At 44.0% G+C, this 22,868-nt stretch overlaps 1 protein-coding gene across 3 annotated transcripts in view; it reads left to right on the top strand.

Annotated features, from left to right (window-relative positions):
• Positions 1-22,868, top strand: part of FAM171A1 (family with sequence similarity 171 member A1) — a 117,694-nt gene that overhangs the window by 56,899 nt on the left and 37,927 nt on the right. For all 3 annotated transcript variants that reach the window (XR_016018116.1, XM_088789008.1, XM_074324797.2), the window contains exons 2-3: positions 9,083-9,310; positions 14,807-14,899. Coding sequence is in view for 2 of the 3 variants with exons in the window: in XM_088789008.1 (XP_088645134.1) it covers positions 9,083-9,310; positions 14,807-14,899 (321 nt within the window). In the remaining variant the exon portion in view is untranslated. The remainder of the gene's footprint in view (positions 1-9,082; positions 9,311-14,806; positions 14,900-22,868) is intronic.

Raw genomic sequence — 22,868 nt, 5'->3', positions numbered from 1 at the left:
TCAGCTGCTTTATGGACCTTTGTCTTCTTTCATAAAACTCCCAGTGCCAGAGAGCCTCACACACTTGGGCCATTCCCAGCCTTCCAGCAAGCCCTGCCTCTGACCTTGTTTTCCCCTTCAATTCTAAAAGCCACTAATGAGTCAGCGTCCTCACTATGAGCTCCCACTTAGCACTTTCTTTCTGGTCTCTTCCTAGAGAGAGAAATGACTTGCTTAAAAAAAAAAGAAAATTTAGTGAACATCTGAGGGTTTTTTAATTCAGATGAAATGCCATGTAATTTTGCACTTGAGCTAGCCCTAGACAAAAATCTATTAAAAATGCATATTTGTAGATATAAGGTCTGGAAACACACACAAACGTAGAATTTTTCCTTCACCAGATTCTCTTGGCAACCATTTCACTAGCATCTTCCAATAGATCTTTAGAGCTTGGCTAAAGTGTGTATATTAATTTTATAGATGTACTTAATATTGCTCATTAACTTCACAGCTCCAGATACTTCCAAGTTCTCCTAAGGGGACTTTGTGCCTTTGTGAAAGTTTTATACCACAACAGAACAGAAGCCTTTTAAAAATGGTTTCTTTTAGTGATTTTCTTACAAATACTTGTGGGTTTTCTTGTCACCACAGTGTTGCCTCATCATAATTTTCTTGTTTAATTATGGAGGATATTGTGTGATGCTTATAAAAATATTTACGATATTTACATTTCCATGTTATAATTGCTATATACTTTACCAGATCTGACTAAAATGAGGACATTGTTAGGTTTATATGTATTCATTGATTTTTTATGGAAAAATTTTTGAAAGTTGGAACCACGGCTCTTTTTTTTACTTTCTTTTTTCTTTTTGGTCTAGCTGTATTTAGCATCATTTTGATGTCCAGTAATTGCTTCAGCTCTTACTTTTTTCAAACAGTTCTAAAGCATTCTTTTAGTTTAAACTGGTTAGAATTTTTTGGAGACGTTTCCTCCAAGATGAGTAATCATGTTTTCATTTGCACTTTAAAGCTACGTCTGAGTGGTTCCCGCTACCACCCGTCAAGAGGACTGGGATTGTATCAGATAACTTTTTTAGGTGAGATCATAGGAACAGTGTAAGAGAGACATTGAGAATTGTAGGTTTTGGAGCTTGAGTGAGAAGTTACAAAATAAGTGCATTCTGTCATTTGTAGAAAAAGAACTCAAGCTATAAATTATTTGAAGATGAAGAGGGAGAAGGCAAAGCAAGGCATGCTTTCCCAGTGGCCTGTGTTTGCAGGCAGTTTTATCCCGTACTGAGGGGAGTTGTTCCGTGCGCCTGTCAAGTACGGACTGTCATTCCTTCCTCGTGGCCCTGCCATTATGTTTGCTCTAAACTTGGTATTTAGAGGCACTCTTTCCCAAGCAACAATTTGAAACTGCCTTGTTGCATTTAGTTCTAAATCTGGCAGGTAGAAAGGAAACGAATAAAAGATAATGCTGGGCTAAACAACAATGTTTAGTTTTCTACCCACAAAGCAGATGTTCTTTGTACCACTTAGAATGGACTAGTTTGAGCCCAGAGAGCCAAACACTTCACGTTTGCCAAGAGCAAAGGAGCCCTGACTCATGCTGGAGGAAGAATTCCTGAGCACTTGTTTCTTCCTTCTTGAGTCGACCACGGACTGAAGGAAATTTGAGAATGATCTAGAGGCGGTGACTGAATTCCTGATCAGGAAAAAATGGGCTGAGTGACAGTGTGTAAGGAGAAGAGGTCTGAGCACACACTCCAACCACCGTGAGGAGGCAAAATTGGAACCCATGATGGGGACTCTGTAATTCAGTGTTCTCCAGAGAAACAGGACCGATAGGATGCATAAATGCATTTATAGAAAGAGATTTATTATAAGGAATAGACTCATGCAATGATGGGGGCCGACAAGTCCCAAAATCTACAGGGTGACTCAGCAAGCTGGAAACCCAGGAAGAGCCGATCTTCCAGTTCGAGTCTAAGAGCAGGAAGAAGCTGATGTCCCAGTTCAAAGGCTGTCAGTCAGGAGGAATTCTCTTACTCGGAGGAAGGTCAGCCTTTTTTGTTCTATTCAGGCCTTCAACTGATTGGGTGAGGCCCACCCACATGAGGGAGGGCAATCTGCTTTACTCAGTCTGCTGATTGAAATGTTCATGTCATCCCAAAACACAGAAAGGCCCAGAGTAATGTTTGACCAAATATCTGGGCAGCTTGTGGCCCAGTGAGGTTGACCATCAGATACTGAAGAGGAAGACCATGGGATGGGAGGAGAACCAGGTGGGTGCAATTTCAAGGAAATGGTCCTCAGCCATCTAGTGCCATGCCAGGATAGCACAGAACCTGAGGAGTGCAACACCAGTATCCATTCGAGCTGGTTTAACTAGAAAATATGTTCATTAAAGCTTTTGGTTAGCTCATAGAACTTCTGGGAGGACGAGGCTCACAGCCAAAACCACGCCTCAGCCATATGGTGAGACTGAGCCAGGGACAGCCTCCCTCCCTCCTGCTGAGATACGGCAGCTTGCACAGCTGTCCCCAAACCAGATGCCTCCTCCATGGTCCCCTTTGGCCAGAAAAAGCAACTGCTTCTTTATGTTGCTGTTTTCCAAATCAGAATCCAGCATGAAGGTATCAGAGTGGCAGAGCCAACGTCCTCTCCTGCGTTTTAGCTACCAGGGAGGCTGGGAAAACAAGTTTCTGTCTTCTGCCTTGGCCAAATGTGTAATGTGGGAACATACTCACATGAAGGAAGGCTGTTCAGAAGCTGCTGGATTGGCCACCAAGACTCATCTTCCCGTGTTACCTCTCCCTCCAGTCTCAGCTTCCATTTTCATCTCTTCCAAGAAGCATTCCCCAGGTGAACTCAATCACCCACAATCAGAACCAATATTCATGTAGTATGTACCTGTACAGCTAGTGCCCTTTTCAGTTCAACAGTATGGCTCATGGGAACCCTTTTTAAAATTTTTAAATATCATCTCTATATCACCTCTACCTCTAGGGTACTCTCAGATCTTCTTACTTTCTTTGTTTTTGTTTATAAATTCCAGGCCTCATTAGTTGCTTCTTAACTATGTTACCCAATTTCACCCCTTTTGCTCTCTGGCACATGGGTTGGTCCTAACTCTCCCTACCTCCAAAAAACTGTAAACTCCTTCAAAACAAGAACCATATCTTTTTTCTTTTTTTTAATCTCCCATGATACCTAGTGTCATACTAGCATACAGTAGCTGATCGAGAAATATTTTCTGACTAATTATAATTAATTAGTTATCTGAATTGATTAGTGCTTTTCAAATGAATTTTGGTAGTATCTATTTAAAACAATAATGAATAAGAAATAAATTGAGCAACAGCAACAAAGAAACCCAGGGATATTTAGGTCACATCCTACGTGATATCCAGAAATGCCTGTAAGTTTTAGTTGATCATTCAGCATATATATTGACTAGTAGGCACTATGTGTTAGACTCTATTATATGTGCTTGGGATATATGAATAAAGAAGAAAAAAACAAAACAGACAAAACAACTCTCGCAAAGCTTGTATTCTGGGGGTGGCCGGTTAGCTCAGTTGGTTAGAGCATCGTGCTATTAACACCAGGTTTCCAGTTAGATCCCCACAGGGGCCACTGTGAGCTGTGCCTTCCTTAAAAAAAAAAATTAAATTAAATTATGAATAAATGAATAAATAAATAAATGAAAGAACAATGAGATGCCTTTTTTTAAAAAAATCTTGCATTCTGGTAACCAGAGAGTTAATAAAGACACAAACTAGAATCATGCTACAATTGGTAAGTGTCATGCATAAAAGAAAAAGTAGAGCAGGATAATATCAGACATGTAGGGTGGGGTTGGATTGACATTTTAGATAGGATGGTCAGAATTGTTTAAAAAAATTTTTTTTACACAGAAAATTGAATGCTTACTAGGTATGAGATGATATAAAGAGGTTGTTGAGTGAACTGGGTATGATAATGTCATTTTGGGTATTTTTTTTTTAAAGTCCTTATCTGTTGTAAACTGAAATATTTACGGGGAAATAATGTGACCAAATACGATATCTGAGATTTGCTTCAAAATGTTCCAGTAAAAAAATTGAAAAGGGAGGGATGGAGAGAGGGTGAAAAGTTGAGTAGATGAAACAAAAATGGTAGAAAGTTGGTACCGTGTTTCCCTGAAAATAAGACCTAGCCAGAGAATCAGCTCTAATGCGTCTTTTGGAACAAAAATTAATATAAGACCCAGTCTTATTATATTATGTTATGTTATGTTATGTTGTGTTGTGTTATATTATATTACATTACATTACATTACATTACATTACATTATATTACATTATATAAAAGACCTAATCTTATGTTATATTATAGTAAAATAAGACCAGATCTTATATTAATTTTGCTTCAAAAGACGCATTAGAGCTGATTGTACAGCTAGGTCTTATTTTCGGGGAAACACGTTATTTGAAACATATTTATCCGTGCAGAGGGTTTCCCCATACTAGTCTTTCTATCTTTATCTGTGTTCTAAAAGTTTCATCATAAACGTTTAAAAACTTAGCTAGTGGTCAGTATAGGCCTCATTCAGGAGGTGACATTTCAGCAGTGACTGAAGGAGGGGAGGGAGTGAGCTGCATGGATGGGGGTGGGGGGTTGGGGGGAGGGCGTGAAGGCTGGAGGTAATGCGGTTTGGATGGGGAGAGATCACAGAGAGCCTTTTAAGTCACTGCAAGGACCTCAAGTGAAGGTCAAATCCGTGCGGGCCGCCAAAATTCAGCCTCACAGTCACAGGCAGATGTATTTTCTTTGGGAATTTGTTGAACTGTTCTCATCCCCTGAATTTCTTTACTCAGACTCTGAGATGAGAGTGTGGAACGAATGCATGGTCCCCACCGTCCAATAGAATCTTTTCCAGGGATGGAAATGTTCTCTCTGTCCAATATGGGAGCCACGAGCCATATGTGGGCCTATACATTTAAATTAATTAAAATTAAATGAAGAATTGAGCTCTGCAGTTACACTAGACACATTTCAGGTACTGAGCAGCCACAGACGGCTAGTGGCCGTGCTGTATTAGGGCGTGGTTGGTTTCACTCCACAGTCATTCATTCCTTATGCAAATGTTTATTGATGCCTGCTGGCTCTAGGTACCAGGCCCAGACTTGAGGTTATCAAAATGATTTTTACAAAACGAGAGCCACTACACTTGAGGGGCCCAGCGACCACACAAGACACTGGGAAGCAGTGGGAAGTGCGTGGTCTGAACCACCCATCTGAGGTGGGATGGCCTCTGCGCTGAGCTCTCTCCACGCTGAGTTTCACCGTTCAGGCAACTAGGTCATTCCCACCTGGTCTTCAAAGCTCTGTCTGCGCCTTTGGGACTGGCTCCTGTGCATCCTTCAGGCCTGAGCTTCAGTGTTACCTCCTCGAAAGGCCTTCCCTGACCGTGCCATTGAAAGTAGGACCCCCCTCCATTATGCTCTCCTGTGTAACCGGTAAGTGAGGGGCTGGCAGATGTTTTTCTTTAAAGGACCGAAAGTAAACAATTCAGGCTTTGCAGGCCATATCGTCTTTGTCAAAACTTCTGAAGGCCACCACTGCAATGCGAAAACAGCCTTAAGCAGTATGTAGATGATTGGATGTGGGTGTGTCCCAATAAAACTTTATAGACACTGAAATTCGAATTCCAGGTAATTTTCATGTGACATGAACTATTATTCTTTGGATTAAAATAAATCATTTAAAAGTGTAAAAACCATTCTTAGCTCACGGACCATACTAAAACAGGTAGCCGGCTACATCTGGCCCTCAGCCATGTTTGGTGGGGTCACAAAAGGATTTGAAGGGGGACAGGAAGTGGTCAGATCAATATTTCAGATACCTCCCTCTGGCTTCAGTGGGATTTCAGGGGTCAGGTCAGAGGACAGTGGCAGTTTCTGGGAAGAGGTTGAGTGGCGGTCCAATAGATGGCAAGGGCCTGAAATAGGGCACCGTTAACAAGGCTGGGAGAGAAAGACCTGCTTTGAGATATGTATTCTGGAATTAAAATCAGAACTTGGTGATGGGTGTGCCTAGTAAGGAGTCAAGGGATAATGTTCCAGCTTCGATTTAGTTACCAGGTCCCTCAGCTCAGCAGGACCCCGAAGCTCTCACTGGCCGACAAAGAAGCATCTTAATGCAATTTAGGTCTGGGGCCATTTATAGGGTCTTTCTTTTATCTGCAAAATACCAGTAGTGTTCGTAAATAGTGACTCACTCACCTGGTCCTAGGGTTACTCCCCTGGTAGGGATAATTTTGTTCTCTGTTGAATGGATAATCTACTTCTCAGTGTTACTCTAGAAAAATGATACCCCAATGGGAAATTTCTATAACTTCTGCTCAATATTGCTGTGAACTTAAAACTGCTCTAAAAAGAAAATCTATTTTTTTTTTAACAATGAACTAGATCTAGAGCTATTGAATTGGAGGACTTTTCATCATATATTATCATATGAATAAGGTGAATTGCAAAACAAAAGAAAAAAATTATACCCCAGCGGTCTGTAATAATTACCTAGCCATACTGATTTTTTTAAAAGTCCTTTCACACCAAAAGAAGTAGCTAAATAATCTCTTTCAAAGTATACAAATTACAGAATATAAACTAGGCTTCCTGTATGAGAAAAAATTCAAGTGGTAAACTTTAGAATGTTGATTACAGTAGAACGCCTTCTTTCTCTGTTTATATAGGAATCCTTTAGCTTTTCCCAAATCTCAGCTGCTTTTGCCTTCTAAGCAAACAGTGAAGAGAGAGCAGAACCCTTGCAATCCCAATTGTTAGTAAATGTTGCATTAGCATAAAATTGCATAAATCATCAATGCAGCCCTACAAAACCACCTTCCCACTCTTCCTGTTCTAGAAGATTTCTATGTGCATATTAATGAGAGCTGAGTTAATTTATGTAACAACTTCGAGTACCTCCTGGGGATGAGGAAGATGGAGTTAAATAAGAAAGCACAGGAGTGGAGTACATCCTGCAAATCTGCATTAAGATAGATGTCACTGATAAGATTGGAGGGAATTAACTGAATAGGTTTTGTAATGTCATAACCTTGATTATCATGATGTTGATTTTATCCTCCTTGGCATTAGTTTTCTCTTCCTATAGTTCAGTTTCTGTAGCACTTTTTTTTTGTCTCTGAAAGGATTTGAGACATTTATTTGGTGCAAATCTATAGCACCTAGGTCTAGACTTCTTTACCTGTTCTCTAATCAAGATATGTATTAAGTCAGTATGTGAATAAGAGGGTGAGATAATGATTGACTGAAATTCGCAATATTGAAAAGGATGCTTTAGTATCATTAGCTGGCAAGTTACCAAGGTAGAGGTCCTCAAAGCAAAAGAAATTCTTCGCAATGTGGTTGCCCAGTTGAGGAAGAGCTTTTATCTAAAGTTAACCCCTGGGAGAGTTGTCTTGTTCCTCCACTTTGTTTCATACCTTTCTCCCCACAGCTCCTTTGTCTGTGCCCCAGCCTGACACCCTCAGACTCTATGCTTTCAAGCATAGTGATTGGTATAACAAAATGGTAATCGCTTATGTTTAGGCTTACTCAGTAAGGCACTGAGCTAAATGTTTCCACCTGTATGTCGCAATGTGTTTTGTTATCATCTCCAGTTTAGAGATAAGGAAACTGAGATCTGGACAGGATGATTATTTGCCCAAGGTCACGTGGCTACAACTTGGTAGAGCTAAGATTGAAAACTCGAGTGTGGATCGCAGTAGAACTCTGGAGCATGGACCACTGGGCAGTTCCCACTGGGGCAGCTCCCACATGCCTCCCTCCCCCTATTATCAGGCCACTTATGTCACTGGGTACCATCCACTCCCTTCACACCTAAGGGACGGGTTTATTGGAGCAGGATACACTTCTGATTGTTCTGGAATATAATCCTTTCATTGATGTCCCCTGTGATGCTGGAATCTGGCTTGTTATCTCTTCCTGATTACAGAGGCCTCGTCACCAGTTGCTCAGTCTTGTCTCACCTCTCCCCCAGTTCATCCTTCACCCAGAGCCAGATTGACTTCCCATTGCCCTTGGGATAAAGAATGATCTCTTTAGGTTGCTCATGGAGCCCTGAGTGAGCTGGCCCCCATTTACCTCTCTAGCCTTGTCTCTCGCTGCGCCGCAGATCGCTCGCCCTCTCCATCCAGCTTTCAGAACCTGTTTCCATTTCTCCAGGAAGCATGGCTTTTTCTTGCCTCTGAGCCTTTGCATATGCTGTTCTGTCAGTGCCCCCTGTGCCTGCACCAAATGTCCCTCAGGCATAGCACTTCCCTACCTACTCCTTTACTTCACGGCTGTATTTTGCACAATTAATCACAATTCTAGGCACAGAGTAGCAGCCTTCATAAACATCTCTTGCATAAATAAGTGAAAATGATCCATTCCATTTTGATTTTTTAACATTAATTTGAATCTGTCCATTGCTCACATTCGTTCTCTGTTGCTTACCAGGATTCATAACTCAGCTTCATCGATCTTTTAAACGTTTACTTTTTAATCTTTTTTCTCCTTCTAAACTTCTCATCTCCCACTCTGTGGGTTCTCCCTTCTGATGATCATTAGACTCTGTTCCGGTCTAGTCTTTATGGTTACCAGCACAGCGGTCCTGGGCTGCCTGTGTCCCTCTTCACTGGGACATTGAAGAATATAGCTGCCAATCTTAGCATCTTCTGTAACAGCTGGAGCCTCCTGGGGCTGTGTTTGCAGGCAATGCTGGGAAGGATACAAGTATTGTGTCTGTTGCGCAATGTCTTAAAGGGATAGGATTTTGATGTCAGTTATTTATTGGTACGAGCAGGGTGGAAGGAAGAGAAGGCAGCTTACGAGGATCATTGGTTTTGAACAAAATAGGAAACCATGTAAACTAAAACAGGATCTGTGAGAAGAAAGTTTTCCTCGGTTAAAATGACTCATAATTTGGACATAGATCTAGGTTTCCTTATCATATCGCACTTTCCAGCTCCTATCTTAGTTACAGCAGAGTCACTGTTGAAGTCGCCCCGTTAACAGCTGTTGTTCTGTGTTGCTTTTTCCTCATCCAGAGGTTGCGCTGAAGGTTCACGTCAGTGACGCCAGCACCCATCAGCCCGTGCCGGATGCACTCATTGAGATTTTCACCAACCAGGTCTCCATCGCTTCTGGCAGCTCGGGAACAGATGGCGTCGCCTTCATCAAGTTCCAGTATAGGCTGGGCAGCCAGTTGATTGTCACCGCCACGAAGCACGCCTATGTGCCAAACTCTGCCCCGTGGAAGCCGATCCGATTACCAGGTAAGACGGTCTTAACCTTTCTCTGAAATGAGCTCAAGGTCCAGCTAGTGATGGAGCCACACCCAGAAACCATTTTGAAAGTGGGAGTCAGACAGGAAAATATTTGTTGAGTCTCTACTTTACCTGTGAGGCCCTTATGTGGAGAAAAGGTGGGATCACATATGAAGCTGGTTGGGGCTCCACCATATTAAACACACACCATGGGCTCAAAGCCGTGGAGTGTCTTCTGCTCACTTCCGCAGCATTCCATCCTGTGCCTTACTGATTATTACTAGCCAGGTGAGTGGGCCACTGCTCTGGCATGGACCTTCCTCGCTCTGCCTCCTGGGCTTCAGGGCAAAGCTGGCCAAAGACAAGGGCAGTGATGGTGAGACTGTCCTTCTCTTTGCCGCATCTCACCTGCCAAGGGAAGAACACTCCTGTGTGTGTCCTCTGCCCTCAGTCCTCTCCTTCACTTCAGGTTCTTCTGCTCCCCAAACATGTGCATCACCACACAATTCACAGATTCACAGACACTAGCCAGGTGTACAATTGAACTCAATTCTGACACTATCTGGGGACAGCGTCAGGTCCCACAGGCTGAGTGCTCAGTCCCACAAGGCTGCCCCCACCCCAATTCAGATGCCAGGCGCAAGTCCAGGTTGTCACCTGTGATTCTGACTGACCAGCTATAGATCAGAGGTTCCCACGACCTTCTCCTTGGGGTCAGTTAATTTGCTGCAGTGGTTCATAGAACTCAGAGAAACAGTTTACTTACTAGATTACCAATTGATTAGAAAGGCAATTAAAGAAACAGTCATCTGGAAGAGATGCCTAGGGCGAGATATATGGGAAGGGGCACAGAACTCTTATGCCCTCCAGGTGTGCCATCTTCCCACCACCTTCACGTGTTCACTAACCCAGAAGCTCTCCAAGCCCCATGCTTTGGGGGTTTTATGGAGGCTTCATTACAGACCCATGATGGATAAAATCACTGGCCATTGGTAATTGGTTCAACTTCCAACCCCTCTCCCCTTCCTAGAGGTCGGGGTGGGGCTGAAAGTTCCAATTCTCTCATCACGTGGTTGGTTCCCCTGGCAACCAGCCCCCTCCTTAGGTTGTCTAGGGGCTTTTCAAAAACCACTATATTCACATAAACTTTAGCATGGTTGAAAGAGCGCTTATTATACATAACAAAAGACACCTTTATTGCTCTCATCAAACTGAGGAAATTCCAAAGATTTTAGGGGCTTTGTACCAGAAATGGGGGCCCCTCTGACACCAAATACATCTTTCTTATTTTAAATCACAGTATCACTTTGCCACTCAGCATTTCAAAGTAGTCAGTCCACCTCAAGTGGCAGGATGGTGCCCGACAGGTTCAGCTGGGGATGAGGTCAGCAGTTAGGTCTCTTCTGGCCTCTCCCCTAACGCTCCATCTAGTGCCTGGACCACATTACATGTTGGCAACGTTAGGTGAGCAACAAGGATGGGCTGACAGTTGGCGGGAGATGCTGAAAACCAGGGTGGGTTTTGAAAACCAACTGACCTGGCTTCTGGCTCCCAGTCTGTGCTTGAGCCCCTCTAGCTTTGATGCCAATCTCTGTAAAATGAGCTAATCCCACCTCCTAGAGAGTTGTTCTGTTCAAAAAGCAGTGAACATATGTATACTAACTTACACTGCTTACAACACAGTAGGTGCTCAATAAATATGTATGTGGCACCCAGCACAGTGCCTGGTGAAACACCAATGTTAGTGCTCATCTCCACGCCACAGCACACCAGACACACTCCATCAGGGTCACCGCTGCCCCGGGGATACACGGGAGCTAAGCGTGGCTGGACCTGTCTTATCAAGCCCTGATGTCCACCCTTATTCACAAAGTTCTCTTTAGTTCAACTTACATTTATTAAGTACTTACTGTGTCCCAGGCACTGCCCAGGGCACAAAGAAGACAGCTCTAGAAACACAGAACTTACCCGTAGGAAGTTTATCATTTAGTTGTGAAGTCAGCCACTGAAACCATTTCTGTCGAAGAGGATAAATATTGATACATAGATGTGTATATGTAGGTAGGGGCTGCTGGGGAGGGACGTTAACCAGCCTAGATGAGTGAATGAAGGCTTATGGGAGGAGGTGAGAGGGGAGCTGAGTCTTGAGAATGACTAGGTAGTAGCTTCAGAAGGTTCTTATAAAAACTTAGATTCCAGGACTCAACTATTGAATCGGGGATATTGATTCAGGAATCTACATTGTAATAAGCAACTCCTACAGTCTTCCCAATCCCCAGATACTTATGGACAAAAGTGTTCACTACAGGTTGAGACCACTGCTTTGTGAACTATGAAAAGTGGATTCGACAGAGTTATAACTTAAGAGATCGTTTAGGAAAGTTTTACAGAAAAGGGGACAAACCTGAGAAATATTTAGCAGGCCAAACTCCATAAAGCCTTGAGGAATGGAGGGAGAGAGGGAAGGGAAGGGACCAATTAGAATAAATGTCAGTTGAATCTTAGGGTTCTGGCTGATGATTGAGTGGATAGAACAGTTGGGGAGATGGGGTTCGGAAACTTGCCGCACGCACTGTGGTTCCCTAACGTTGACTGAATTGATGCAGTTGGTTAAAATAAACCCCCTTCCTCCCTCCGTGTGTGCATTCCTCTCCCTACGCTTGGACTCAGGCAAGACATGTCGGTGGTAGTGGAGGTGGTGGGGAGATGGGATGAGAGGATGTGTTGGGGTCAGCGTTGAGGAGGAGTTAGCTTGGCGCTGATTGGATTTGAACTGCCTCTGGGAGCCACGTGTGTTCAGCCTTTAGTTTGACATGAGTTTGGAACTCAAGGTGTTTGGAGGTGGAGGTGTGATTTGGGGTCTTTAGCAGCATTGCGGTGAGAGTCAAAACCATGAGCCCACCCCAAGAGCGGAGGGGAGTGGCTCACATGTGTGACCTGACAGCACCTCAATTCCCCCAACCTGGTGTGGATGTTTCTGCCAGCTTTGAACCCGTAAGATGAATTCTTTAAAAAACAAATTTTTGTTTGTTTGTTTTTGTATTTGGAATGTAATTCATATGCCGTAAAATTCACCATTTCGAAGTGTGCAGCTCACAAGGTTGTATAACCACCACCCCTGTCTCATCCCAGAATATTTTCTTCACCCTCAAAAATGCTCGTACCCATTAGCATCATCTTGCTATTCCCCACTCCCTCCCGATCCTGGCCACCACGGATCTCCCCTCTGCCTCTGTGAACACTGCAGGTAAATGGAATCATTCCCATAATACGTGTCCTTTTGTGTTGGCATCTTTCACTCAGCGTAATGTTTTTAAGGTCCATTCGTGCTGTAGCCTGAATCAGCACTTCATTCCTTTTTATGGGTGAACAATATTCCATTGTGTGGCCAGAACACATTCTGTTTTTCTTTTCGTCAGTTGACGGATACTGGGTTGTTTCCACTTTGGGGCTATTATGACTAATGCTGCTCTGGACATTCATACATAAGTTTTTGTGGGAACATATATTCTCAGTTCCCTTGAGTATATACCTAGGAGTGGAGTTGCCAGCACACATGGTAAAGTGTGTTTAATCGTTGGAGGTACTGCCAGGCTGTTTTCCACTGTGCCAGGGTACCTTCTTGGCTTTCTCATGGCACTTGCCACGTTCTGCTTGTCCTACAGCTCTTCGCTGTGTGTCCTCATCCCCTTCTAATGTACAACCCTTGAGGGCACACTCTGCCTCCAGCGTTGATCTAGTCCACAGATCTAGCCCCGGGCCTTGTAGATAGTGGCAGCTGAATAAATTGACTGCATAGAGGGTCATGTTCCAGGCCAGTTCACTGGTTCCCTCGGGCACTGTTAGTTAAGAGCCATCATTGATATTCTTACTACTTGCTGTTTCTGGTTCCTAATAGTTTCCCAGGAAGTCACTTTACCTTCCTAGGACTCACTTTTCTCCTCTTTAAACTTAGAGGCTTGGACTTTGAATTTGAGTCCACAGAGCATGGTGGCTGAGGACAGACTCAGCTGTGGGATCTTGGCCACGTTGATTCCTTATCCATAAACCTGTTTGCTTACTTGTCAAATGGGCATGTTAATAATACATACATTTCATTGAGCTGTTTTGAGATTTAAATAAATTACCCAAATTAAAGCACTTAGAATAATGTCTGACATGTTAGGAAGGGTTCACTAATGTCAGCGATTATTATTAGTCCATAATATTTTTATTGGCTTTCTCATAAATTCATGTTTTACCCAGAAACTTGTAAGCTTTGTGAATTTTCTAATTGGAAGTACAGGAGGTACTTAGGCCAGTATTTTAAAATAGCACAAGTTCTGTCATCTTATTAGTTCCCAGAATGGCGGGGGTGGGGGGAGGATATTCTTTTACCATCAGGCACACAATAACCTAAGCACATATTTTTCAAGTCTTTCTTAATGTTAACATCTAATGTTATATATTTACGTTTCTATAGTGTGTAATTACAACTTTTAATATATTCCTATATGAAGAGGTTCAGATGCTTTACTCGTACTAGAAACTTTTGCTGAATAAAAATAGTTGACAGTTGCAGGGTAAGCCGTTTTTATATGAGCGATTGTCATACGCCTGGGACATGTTGAAAGTCTTGCTAATCATGCTTCAAGGAAAAATCGTTTTTCTCTACTCACCCTTCTAACACCAAATGAGTGGGGTTTTCTCTTCTCAAATCAATTCTCCAACTCTCTGGACACCTCCTCAATGTCCTACAATTCAGTTCAGCTCCAACGTTACCTCCCCGGAGTTAGCGCAGACCCCAAAGGTAAGCTGCAGTCCACAAGGTCACTGTCTCCCTCTGACATCAGTCCCAGGTTGTCTCCTGTATTTCTGACCGACTGGCTATAAATCGGGTTTCCATGACCTTACCTCAGGTTTCATAATTTGCTATAATGGTTCACAGAACTCAGGGAAACGTGTAACTTACATTTGCCAGTTTATTATAAAGGATATTGTAAAGGACCCAGATAAACAGCCAGATGAAGAAATATATGGGGTGAGGTCTTGAAGTGACCTGATCTCAGGTACTTCTGTCCCTGTGGAGCTGGGGTACACCACCCTCCTGGCATGTAGATGTGTTCACCAACCCAGAAGGGTTGGGATTTTCATGGAGGCTTCATCACACAGGCATGATCGAACATTAATTCAATCTCCAGCCCCTCTCCCATTCCTAGAAGATGGGAGGTGAGGCTGAAAGCCAAGCTTCTAATCATGGTGACCAGCCCCCATCCAGGAACCCACCCAGAGTCGTCCCCTTGGAACAAAAGATACTTCTATCACCGCCATCACTCAGGAAATTCCAAGGGATTTAGAAATTCTATGTCAGGAACCAGAGGCAAAGACCAAATATATATTTCTTATTATCTCACAGTATGAAAAATCAATATCGTTGATTGATTTGCAACCAGGGAATACCAAAATTAGAGTGGGTATTTTGACTTCAATGTCAGGATACCCTTACATCCATTTTTGTTTCCGCAGTGTTTTCTTCCCTGAGCCTTGGCCTGCTTCCGGAACGGTCTGCTACTCTGATGGTGTATGAAGATGTTGTCCAGATAGTCTCAGGATTCCAAGGTATGTTGAATATTTAAAAAGAGAGGCTAAATTATATGGTATTTGTCTTTCTCTGTCTGACTTATTTGACTTAGCACAATACCCTGTATCCATGTTGTCACAAATGGTAAGATTTCATTCTTACAGGGATGTAAAGTACAGCATAGGGAATAATATAGTCAATCCTATTGTAATAACGATGTATGGTGTCAGAGGGGCACTGGACTTCTCAGGGCGATCACTTTGTAAGTTGTATACATGTCTAACCACTATGTTGTGCACCTGAAACTAATGTAAGATAATACTGAATGTCAGCTACAGTTGAAAAGTAAAGTTCAGTTAAAAAAATAAAATAAGTAGCGGAAAAAAAAAGAAAGAAAAAGAGAAGCGACAGTAACTTTGGGGCCGGCTACTAAACTCTTGTGAGGGACGGCTTATTGTCAGGCAGTGATGGCAGCACATTTATCCACTGTTGGGGCATAATATCCATTGTCTTCATGACTGCACCAATACATTGGAATTTGGGTTCAACTCAATGTTGGCTGTGATCTTGTTTCTGGCTGGCCCAGCCTTTAAGGGTGTGAGAGAAAAGAAGGGCTCCACCCTTCTGTCCACACCACATGTTTCTCTTCTCCAAAGGAGAGAATATTCAACTCGTGAGGTCAGAGCCGGGACCCTGCGTGGGCCTCACTGATCAGTGGACAGGGTCACCCTTTAAAGGATTGGACCCTGCGTGGGCCTCACTGATCAGTGGACAGGGTCACCCTTTAAAGCATTCGAGTGTCTAGAATTTCAGTTTTGCAGGATGAAGAGGTTCTAGAGATCTGTCACACAACCATTTTCGTATGCGTAACCTAACTGAACTGCACACTTAAAAATGGTTAGGATGGTAAATATAACGTTAGGAGTTTTTTACCCCAAAAACCACCCCCTGAAAAACGAAAAAGGGAAAAAGAAGTTCATGAGCATTCGAGAGTGGCTTTTTCGTCTCTCTTGTCCCCTCATTTTTTTTAACTCTGTCACGTGCAGCGATGTGTGTAAATGTGGCCTCACCCCTTCTAACCTCCCCTGCAGACACTCATCAGGAAGCCTGAGGGACTTGCCCTACAGTTGGTGGTGGGGGTAGACTTGGGAATAACGCTTATGTCAAGCATATTTCTGTGCTGAGGTCATTTTCTTCCACCTAAATCATGGGCCTTGAGAATGCAATTTCCTGGCCTTTCGTGCTTCACCAGATTAGTTTTTATTTCCTTTACTCCTTTATTTTAATGCCATTTTGCACACTTTCATTCTTGACCTAACCTAACCATATGCATGTGCCATTTGCAAATGAGGTGAAGTCATTTATTCCTTTTTTATTGAGTAGCCGTGGGAACGTGCAAGGAGGAGGTGAACATACAGCCACTGCTCTTAGGAGATGGGTCTGCAGAGAAAATAAGGAGAAGAACTAGCAGCATATGTGGCTTCAGTTGGGAAGAGGGAACAGGAATGGGAATATGGATGTTCATGTCATCTGCAGAGTGAAAGCCCTAAGTTACCATCTTCATTCTGCCCCTAAGACAGCAGCGCTGGACCTGAGGCCTCCGCCTTCTTTCACATGAGAGCCACACCGTGGCCTAAGCCTGTTGGCCGTGGTACCTCCAAGTTTTCTTTGATAACCTTTGCTATTATTGTTTCTCAACTAAAAGATAATGGTTTGCTTTTTTCCCAGTTTTATTGTGATGTCATTGACAGCTCCCACTGTGCTAGTTTTAGGTGTACAACATAGTGATGTGATATCTGTATCTACTGTGAAAGGATCACAGTGGTACATTCAGTTTAACATAGTTGCAAATTGTTTTCCTATGATGAGAACTTTTAAGATCTACTGTCTTAGCAACTTTCAAATATACAATACAGTATTATTAACTATAGTCTCCAGGCTGTACATTACATCCCCAGGACTTATTCATCTTATAAACTGGAAGTTTGTACCGTTTGACTACTTTCACCCATTTTGCACCGTGCCCCCGCCCTCCACCTCTGTTAACTAGCGATCTGTTCTCTATAGCTATGAGTTTGGTTTTTTAGACTCTACACATAAGGGAGATCACACAGGGTTTGTCTTTGTCTGTCTGACTTATTTTACTTCTCATAATGTGCTCAGAGTCCCTCCATAATGCTACAAATGGCAGGATCTACTTTTTATGGCTGAATACTATTCCATTTTATCTATGTACATTTTCTTTATCTGTTCATCCATCGATGGACCCTCAGGTTGTTTCCATGTCTTGGCTACTGTGAGTAATAAACATGGGGGTGTGATCATGATTTTTTATTATTATTTTTTTTTTGGAATGAGAGAAAGATTTTGCTTCCTTCTCATGTTCTTCACTAAAACAGGAACTGTTTGTCTCTTGCCATCATTTTCCACTGGGAACAAGAGACTGGCAGTTGTAATTAATGTCTCTGCTACAGACAAGCTACATTTACCCATTTTTTTCCGGGTATAGGAGGTCTTTCCTGTGTCTTCCAGGAGATGTGAGTCATGCAGGTGGCTTGCCCTTCAGCCTCAGCTGACAACGGGCTTATGCCAAATGACCCCAACTCAGGGGCAACCAGTCCATAGTCTGGCCAGGGGCTGGGACCCGGTTGGGAGAGAAAAGAGCAGCCATCAGCTCTTCTCTCTCTCTCTTCCTTTTCCTGGGATTGAACTAAGAACCTAGAAGAGGTGAGAAGCTCAGCCGAGTGGTCCTGGGGTGCAGTGGATCAGTGACCATGCCAGGCCACCCACGAGCCCAAGTGAGAAGGGAGCAGAAAGTATGAGTAAGAAAAGGGAGCCAGTTGGTAGCAGCAGGTCAGAGAGAAGCAGACGGGGATTAATGCCATCATGTCAATGACACAGCATGTGAGTAAAATCCAGAAAGTCCTGCCTCATCGTCCCAGCGCTGCCCGAGCCCAGAACCAGGCCCTCCTGCACCTTCCATCCCTCTGGCTCCCACCCTTGGATCCCACACGTCTCTCTCTCCCTGATTGGCCCCCATGTCCTTCTCAGTGACCAGAAGAGTGGATTCAAACAACCCTCCAGCAGGGGGCTTCTGTATCTTATTAAGACAGACCCCTTTCTGCCATCCTTGGTGCTGTAATACCTTACCTTCCCAGCTAAAATGTAAGACCTGAAGGGCAACGGGTGTGTCCTTGCCATCATAGCGCCCTCAGGGCCTGACGCCACACCTGCCTTATGACAGGTACCCAATGAGCAATTTACTGAATGATTGAGGATATAAGCATTTTTGAAAACAGCCAAATCTCACTGCTTTTTGCACTCCCTATCTAGATTACTCATGTCACGGCCAGTTGTTTTCTTTGTGGTGGCTGCTTGTACAAGGACAGTTCACATGTAGACGCACACACACGGTCTGAGTACTTGCTTAGCTCTTTCTCTCTCTAAGGAGCAAGGAGCTTGGTCACCTCATAAGCCCAAGGACATAAATCATTCAGGTAGTTTTGGTGACAGTTAATGTATTCAGTCTCGTGTATCACTCCCTCCTGTACATAACCAGAAACTGAGAACCATTTCTCCCTTTCTAAAATCTCATCCATTCCACGTTTTGAAAACTACAGGAATTTTGTTAATTTTGTAACTTAATCCTACTTTATGGGTTGGATCCTTGTTCGCTGTGCTTTTCCTTGTTTCAGTCAAGGTGAGACTTGCCAAGGATAATACTGGGCGATTTTGTTTCAAGTTCTCTTACCAGTTGGAAGGAAAGCTATCTGTATGTAGGTCATTTTTAGTCTTTGCAGTTCTGTTCTATAAAACCAATATAAAACTGAATTTATGAATGATACATTAAATTTTTGTTCGCAAACTGGTCAAGTATAGGTGCATTTATTTTCTTTAATGGAATCAGAGGAGGGGGAAAAAAGGAATTCCCGCCTGATGAGAAATGGAAGTACTATAAGCCATTTGAATTTTTAGTGTGTTGCTCAGATGGCATAATGTGTCAAACTCTCCTGAGAAAAAGAGAAGGTTGTATGGTAGCAGTTCCGTGGTGAAGCTTCACACACGTTGTGTGCATTGTTTTAGATGCCCTACCGTTGGGTTTATTTGACACGAAAGTCAAAGATTTGAATGAAGGCCACTGGGTGGGAAATGGAGACCAGATAGAGGGAATGGAGCCTGTAATTCTCATTAGTCAGATGCCTAGTGCTTCCGTTGAAACTTTTGTTTTGAAATGTTTACAACTAAATTGAATAAACTCATGATTAATGGGAGTTTTCCTTAAAAAATAAAAAATGAAAAGGCTACCCACCTGTTTTCTTCTCTGTATGTATGCAATCTGAATGCTGACCATACACACCCTGAAATTCTTCTCCCATCAGACTAGGTAGGATTCTGTAGATGCCTTCAGATATACGAGGTCATAATAAATGCATGTTTCCAGGGGAAGTGGCCTTAGTGGTCAATGATCCTTTCGTATTAAAAAGTAAGGAAATCTGTGTGGTTATGGATGGCATGGCTTTGTAAAGAAAGCCTGGAGCAGTCATATGATGACAGGGTGGTGAAGGGGAAGGGCCTTGGTTCCCTGCAGGGACTTTTCCACAAAGAAGCTGTATCTGAAAATGCACAGGTTGTTGCAAAATACTTGCAGATTGCTTATGGACTTTGCAGTGAGCATAGAGAGAACACCTGCGAATTGTTTTAGAAGAATCATTTCCTCTGGGAGTATTTTGGACTTTGCCGGGGAATACATTCACGCTGGAACCTTGTAGGGAGGCGTTAGGTGGTGATGCCAACAATTAAACCTCAAGGTGGTTAATTATAAGGTGTGAATTAAAGCTGGAGTTGGTGGAATGCTGCGGAGGAGACAGGGGGGATTAGAGCCAGCCTGCAGTGGTGGCCCCCAAAGCGTCTTGCAGACCTTCATGTTATCAGGAGAAATGGGCATGTTGTCCACTCAGAATGTGATGACGGCAAATGAGAAGGTGCCATAAAGATGCCCCGGGCAGTGCCTGGCCACACTATGCTCAGGCCAACTGGCACGCCCCAAATCGGTGGTCTCCATCTGCTGGGCATCTTCCTGCTCTCTTTACTGCCCCCTAGACGTCCCTTCTGTTCCCCAGGGCAGTTGCTGTAAGTCTCTGGCACCACCTGCTTCATCCCCTCCCCACCTGGTACCCTGCCTCTTAGCAAGGACCTTGCTAGTTGTTCACAGGGAAAGATGCCTTCGGTGGCTTTCCTTCGGCCCTCTTTTTAAGCGGACACTGTGACATTCCTCCCTGGGGCTCCTGCCCCCACCGTGAGCCCCTTCTCATTCACCTGGATCCTGTCCTTATCTCCTCCTCTCACACCTCCCTCCACGTGTGCTGAATCTGTCTTCTTTCTTTCTAGTTCTTTCTCGGCTCCCAAAATGGTGAGGGCTGCCATTCCAAGAGAAACCCTCCTTAATCCCTATTTCTTCTTCCAGTTTCCTCATTTCCCTTCCCCACCCAAACTTTGGAGAGGTCTGCCCTCAGCAATGCACACCTTTAGCTCCCTTTTGCGTTGCCTCTCCGTTACTTAGAAATGTCTCATGCTGAGGGCAGCAGGGACCAAGTTTCCAGCTGTGGTGGCTGCTTTCTGGTCCTCGTCCTGTCTGACTTCTCAGCTCTGTAAACTAGCCCTTCCTTCCTGTTGAATCTCTCTGTTTCCTCATGGACTCCCACCGCCCATCTCTTCTTCATGGTTCCTCAGTCTCCTTCCCACGTTCTTACTGTCCTGCCTCTCCCTTATTCCAACAACGGCCTTCTCCTCCAGCCACCTCTTCTGTTTCGATCCCTAAGGCCACTGTCTGTTTTTGGAACTGTATCGTTTCTCACTTGACCTTCCTAGCTGACCACACTGACTCTCTCCACCTACGGCCATTCCCCACCTGGCTATCAAACTGGGTAAAAACAAGTGGGGTCATGTTGTTCCCGTACTAGTAACCCCCGGAGACTCTCCCCTGCCGGCCACCTCAAGTCCAGAATCTTGAGTGACCGGGATGTCCCGGGCCCTTCCCATCCCCCTCCTTTGCCCCGGGGTCGCACGCAGCCTGTACTTGGCTCTCACAGAAGTTCTCAGGCTTCCGGACACACAAGACCTGCTTTCAGATGTGTGGCCTCTTCCATCTGCCTCTGTATGGCCTCAGACACAGCTCACAGGGAGCTCCTACTGAAGTTCTTTTCTCCTGGGCAGTTAGTTGGTGGCTGGCTTTCTCTTAAAGTTTCTCCCGTACTTTTTAGCATGGCTCTCTCATGTGAGCGCTGCAAACACTATGATAATTAAGCTGCTTCCAGGACTTCCTTCTGTGCTCTTGAGGTCCAGATGGCAGGGCATTTGGCCTTTCCTCTTCACATCTCCGTATGTGTTGTTTGCGTCTGTGTACGGTGCAGTTTTGCCCCTCAGGGACATTCCACAATGTCTGGAGGCATTTTTGGTTGTCACAGCTTGGGAGCTGCTCTGGCATCTAGTGGGTAGAGGGCAGGGATGCTGTTGGACATGCTGCAATGCACAGGACAGCCCTGTCCCCCAACAGAGAATCACCTGGCCCGAAATGTTAATAGCGCCGAGACTGAGGAACCCTGACCTTGTCAGAATTGAGACAGATCTTTACTAGGACATAGGGCCTTGCCGGGTATAACTCAGCTGTACATTCAATTCTATGACCTTTGTAGAGGGCAGACTATCTACAGACACGGTGTCCTGTGTTTCACAGAATACCTGCTATTAAGGATCTTCAGTCTAAAAGAGGAGAGGAGATGGGAAATTGTTGCTTTTCCTGCACCTGGTATGTACCAGGAGGCACCGTGAAGCATCATCCATACATGTTCTGATCTAGCACCACACAATCGTGTTGTGAGATGGGCAACGGTCATACCCATGTTAAAGATGAAGAACTGAAAGCCCTGAGTCACTCAGCTAGAAGGTGGCAGAGGAAAGATGGAAACATAGAGCTAAGCGATTCCGCCACCTGTGTTCTCTTCTCATGGTTCTCTGATCAGGCAGATGTGCACCTATGCAAGTAAATATAATACAGGGCACAGAAAGAGCAGTGCTGTCAGAGAGTTACAGATAGAGTTTAGAGCTTGGGGTAGGATCAAGAAAGGCTACATAGAAGAGGTGGCATTTGGGATGCACCCCTGGGTAGAAGAGGTGTAGGATGTGCAAACAGAGGATGGGAAGAAGCTTCCAACATGGAGAAGAGCTGGGCGTGTGTGTAGAAGCAGAAAGCGGCACAGTCACGCTTAGCCAGAGGATGCGAGCTGATTGATTGGCGGTAAGTAGAGCATCTCTTCTGAGGTAGGCATGGTGTACTAGGAAGGGATATGGAGGTTAGAATGAAAAGAATTCGTTTCTGCCTTTTACAAACAATTTCTTTGGGCAAGTCCCTTAACCTCTGTGCCTCAGTTTCCTTACCCAAAAAGGATAGAGTTCCTTCTTCATAAGATTGTTGTAAATACTAAATAACATTATATATATATGACCTTTGTAAATTCTAAAGCACTGAACTATGCCTCTCATGGGCCACGTGGAATAGTAGTTTGGGTCCACATTGATCTCTCATTGTTGCCACCATTGTTAATTTGGGAAGTGGTGGCGATCCATGGAAGGTTTCTGGGCCGCGAAAGGACGTGATCAGAGTGGAATTTTAGAACAATCATTGTGGAAGAAGATGAAAAGGGGTAAGTCTGAAGCACAGAGCCAATACGGAGGCTTTTACAATAGTTAAAGCAAGGGGTAACATAGGGTAGTGAAGGGTAAAGGCAGAAGGGGAGGGAAAGATGGTGCTGGAAATGCTGATAAGGGAAGACTGGCCAGTCCTGGCACGTGAGCGAGTCTGCAGAATAACAAGGAAAATGATGGTGACAACCTGGAATCACACCTGGGTGTCGGGGGAAATGGGGTGTCGTTAACTGTGAGAGAAGGCAGATGATGATTTTAGCGTGCCCGTGGGCATCCAGGTTGGTGTCTAAAAGGCAGAGGAAATAC

This window comes from Rhinolophus sinicus, chromosome 1 (genome assembly GCF_057876585.1).
Source record: "Rhinolophus sinicus isolate RSI-liver-muscle chromosome 1, RSI-T2T, whole genome shotgun sequence".
NCBI lineage: Eukaryota > Metazoa > Chordata > Mammalia > Chiroptera > Rhinolophidae > Rhinolophus > Rhinolophus sinicus.
Note: the sequence above shows the minus strand (reverse complement) of the source record. Positions and strands in the feature narration are given on the sequence as shown.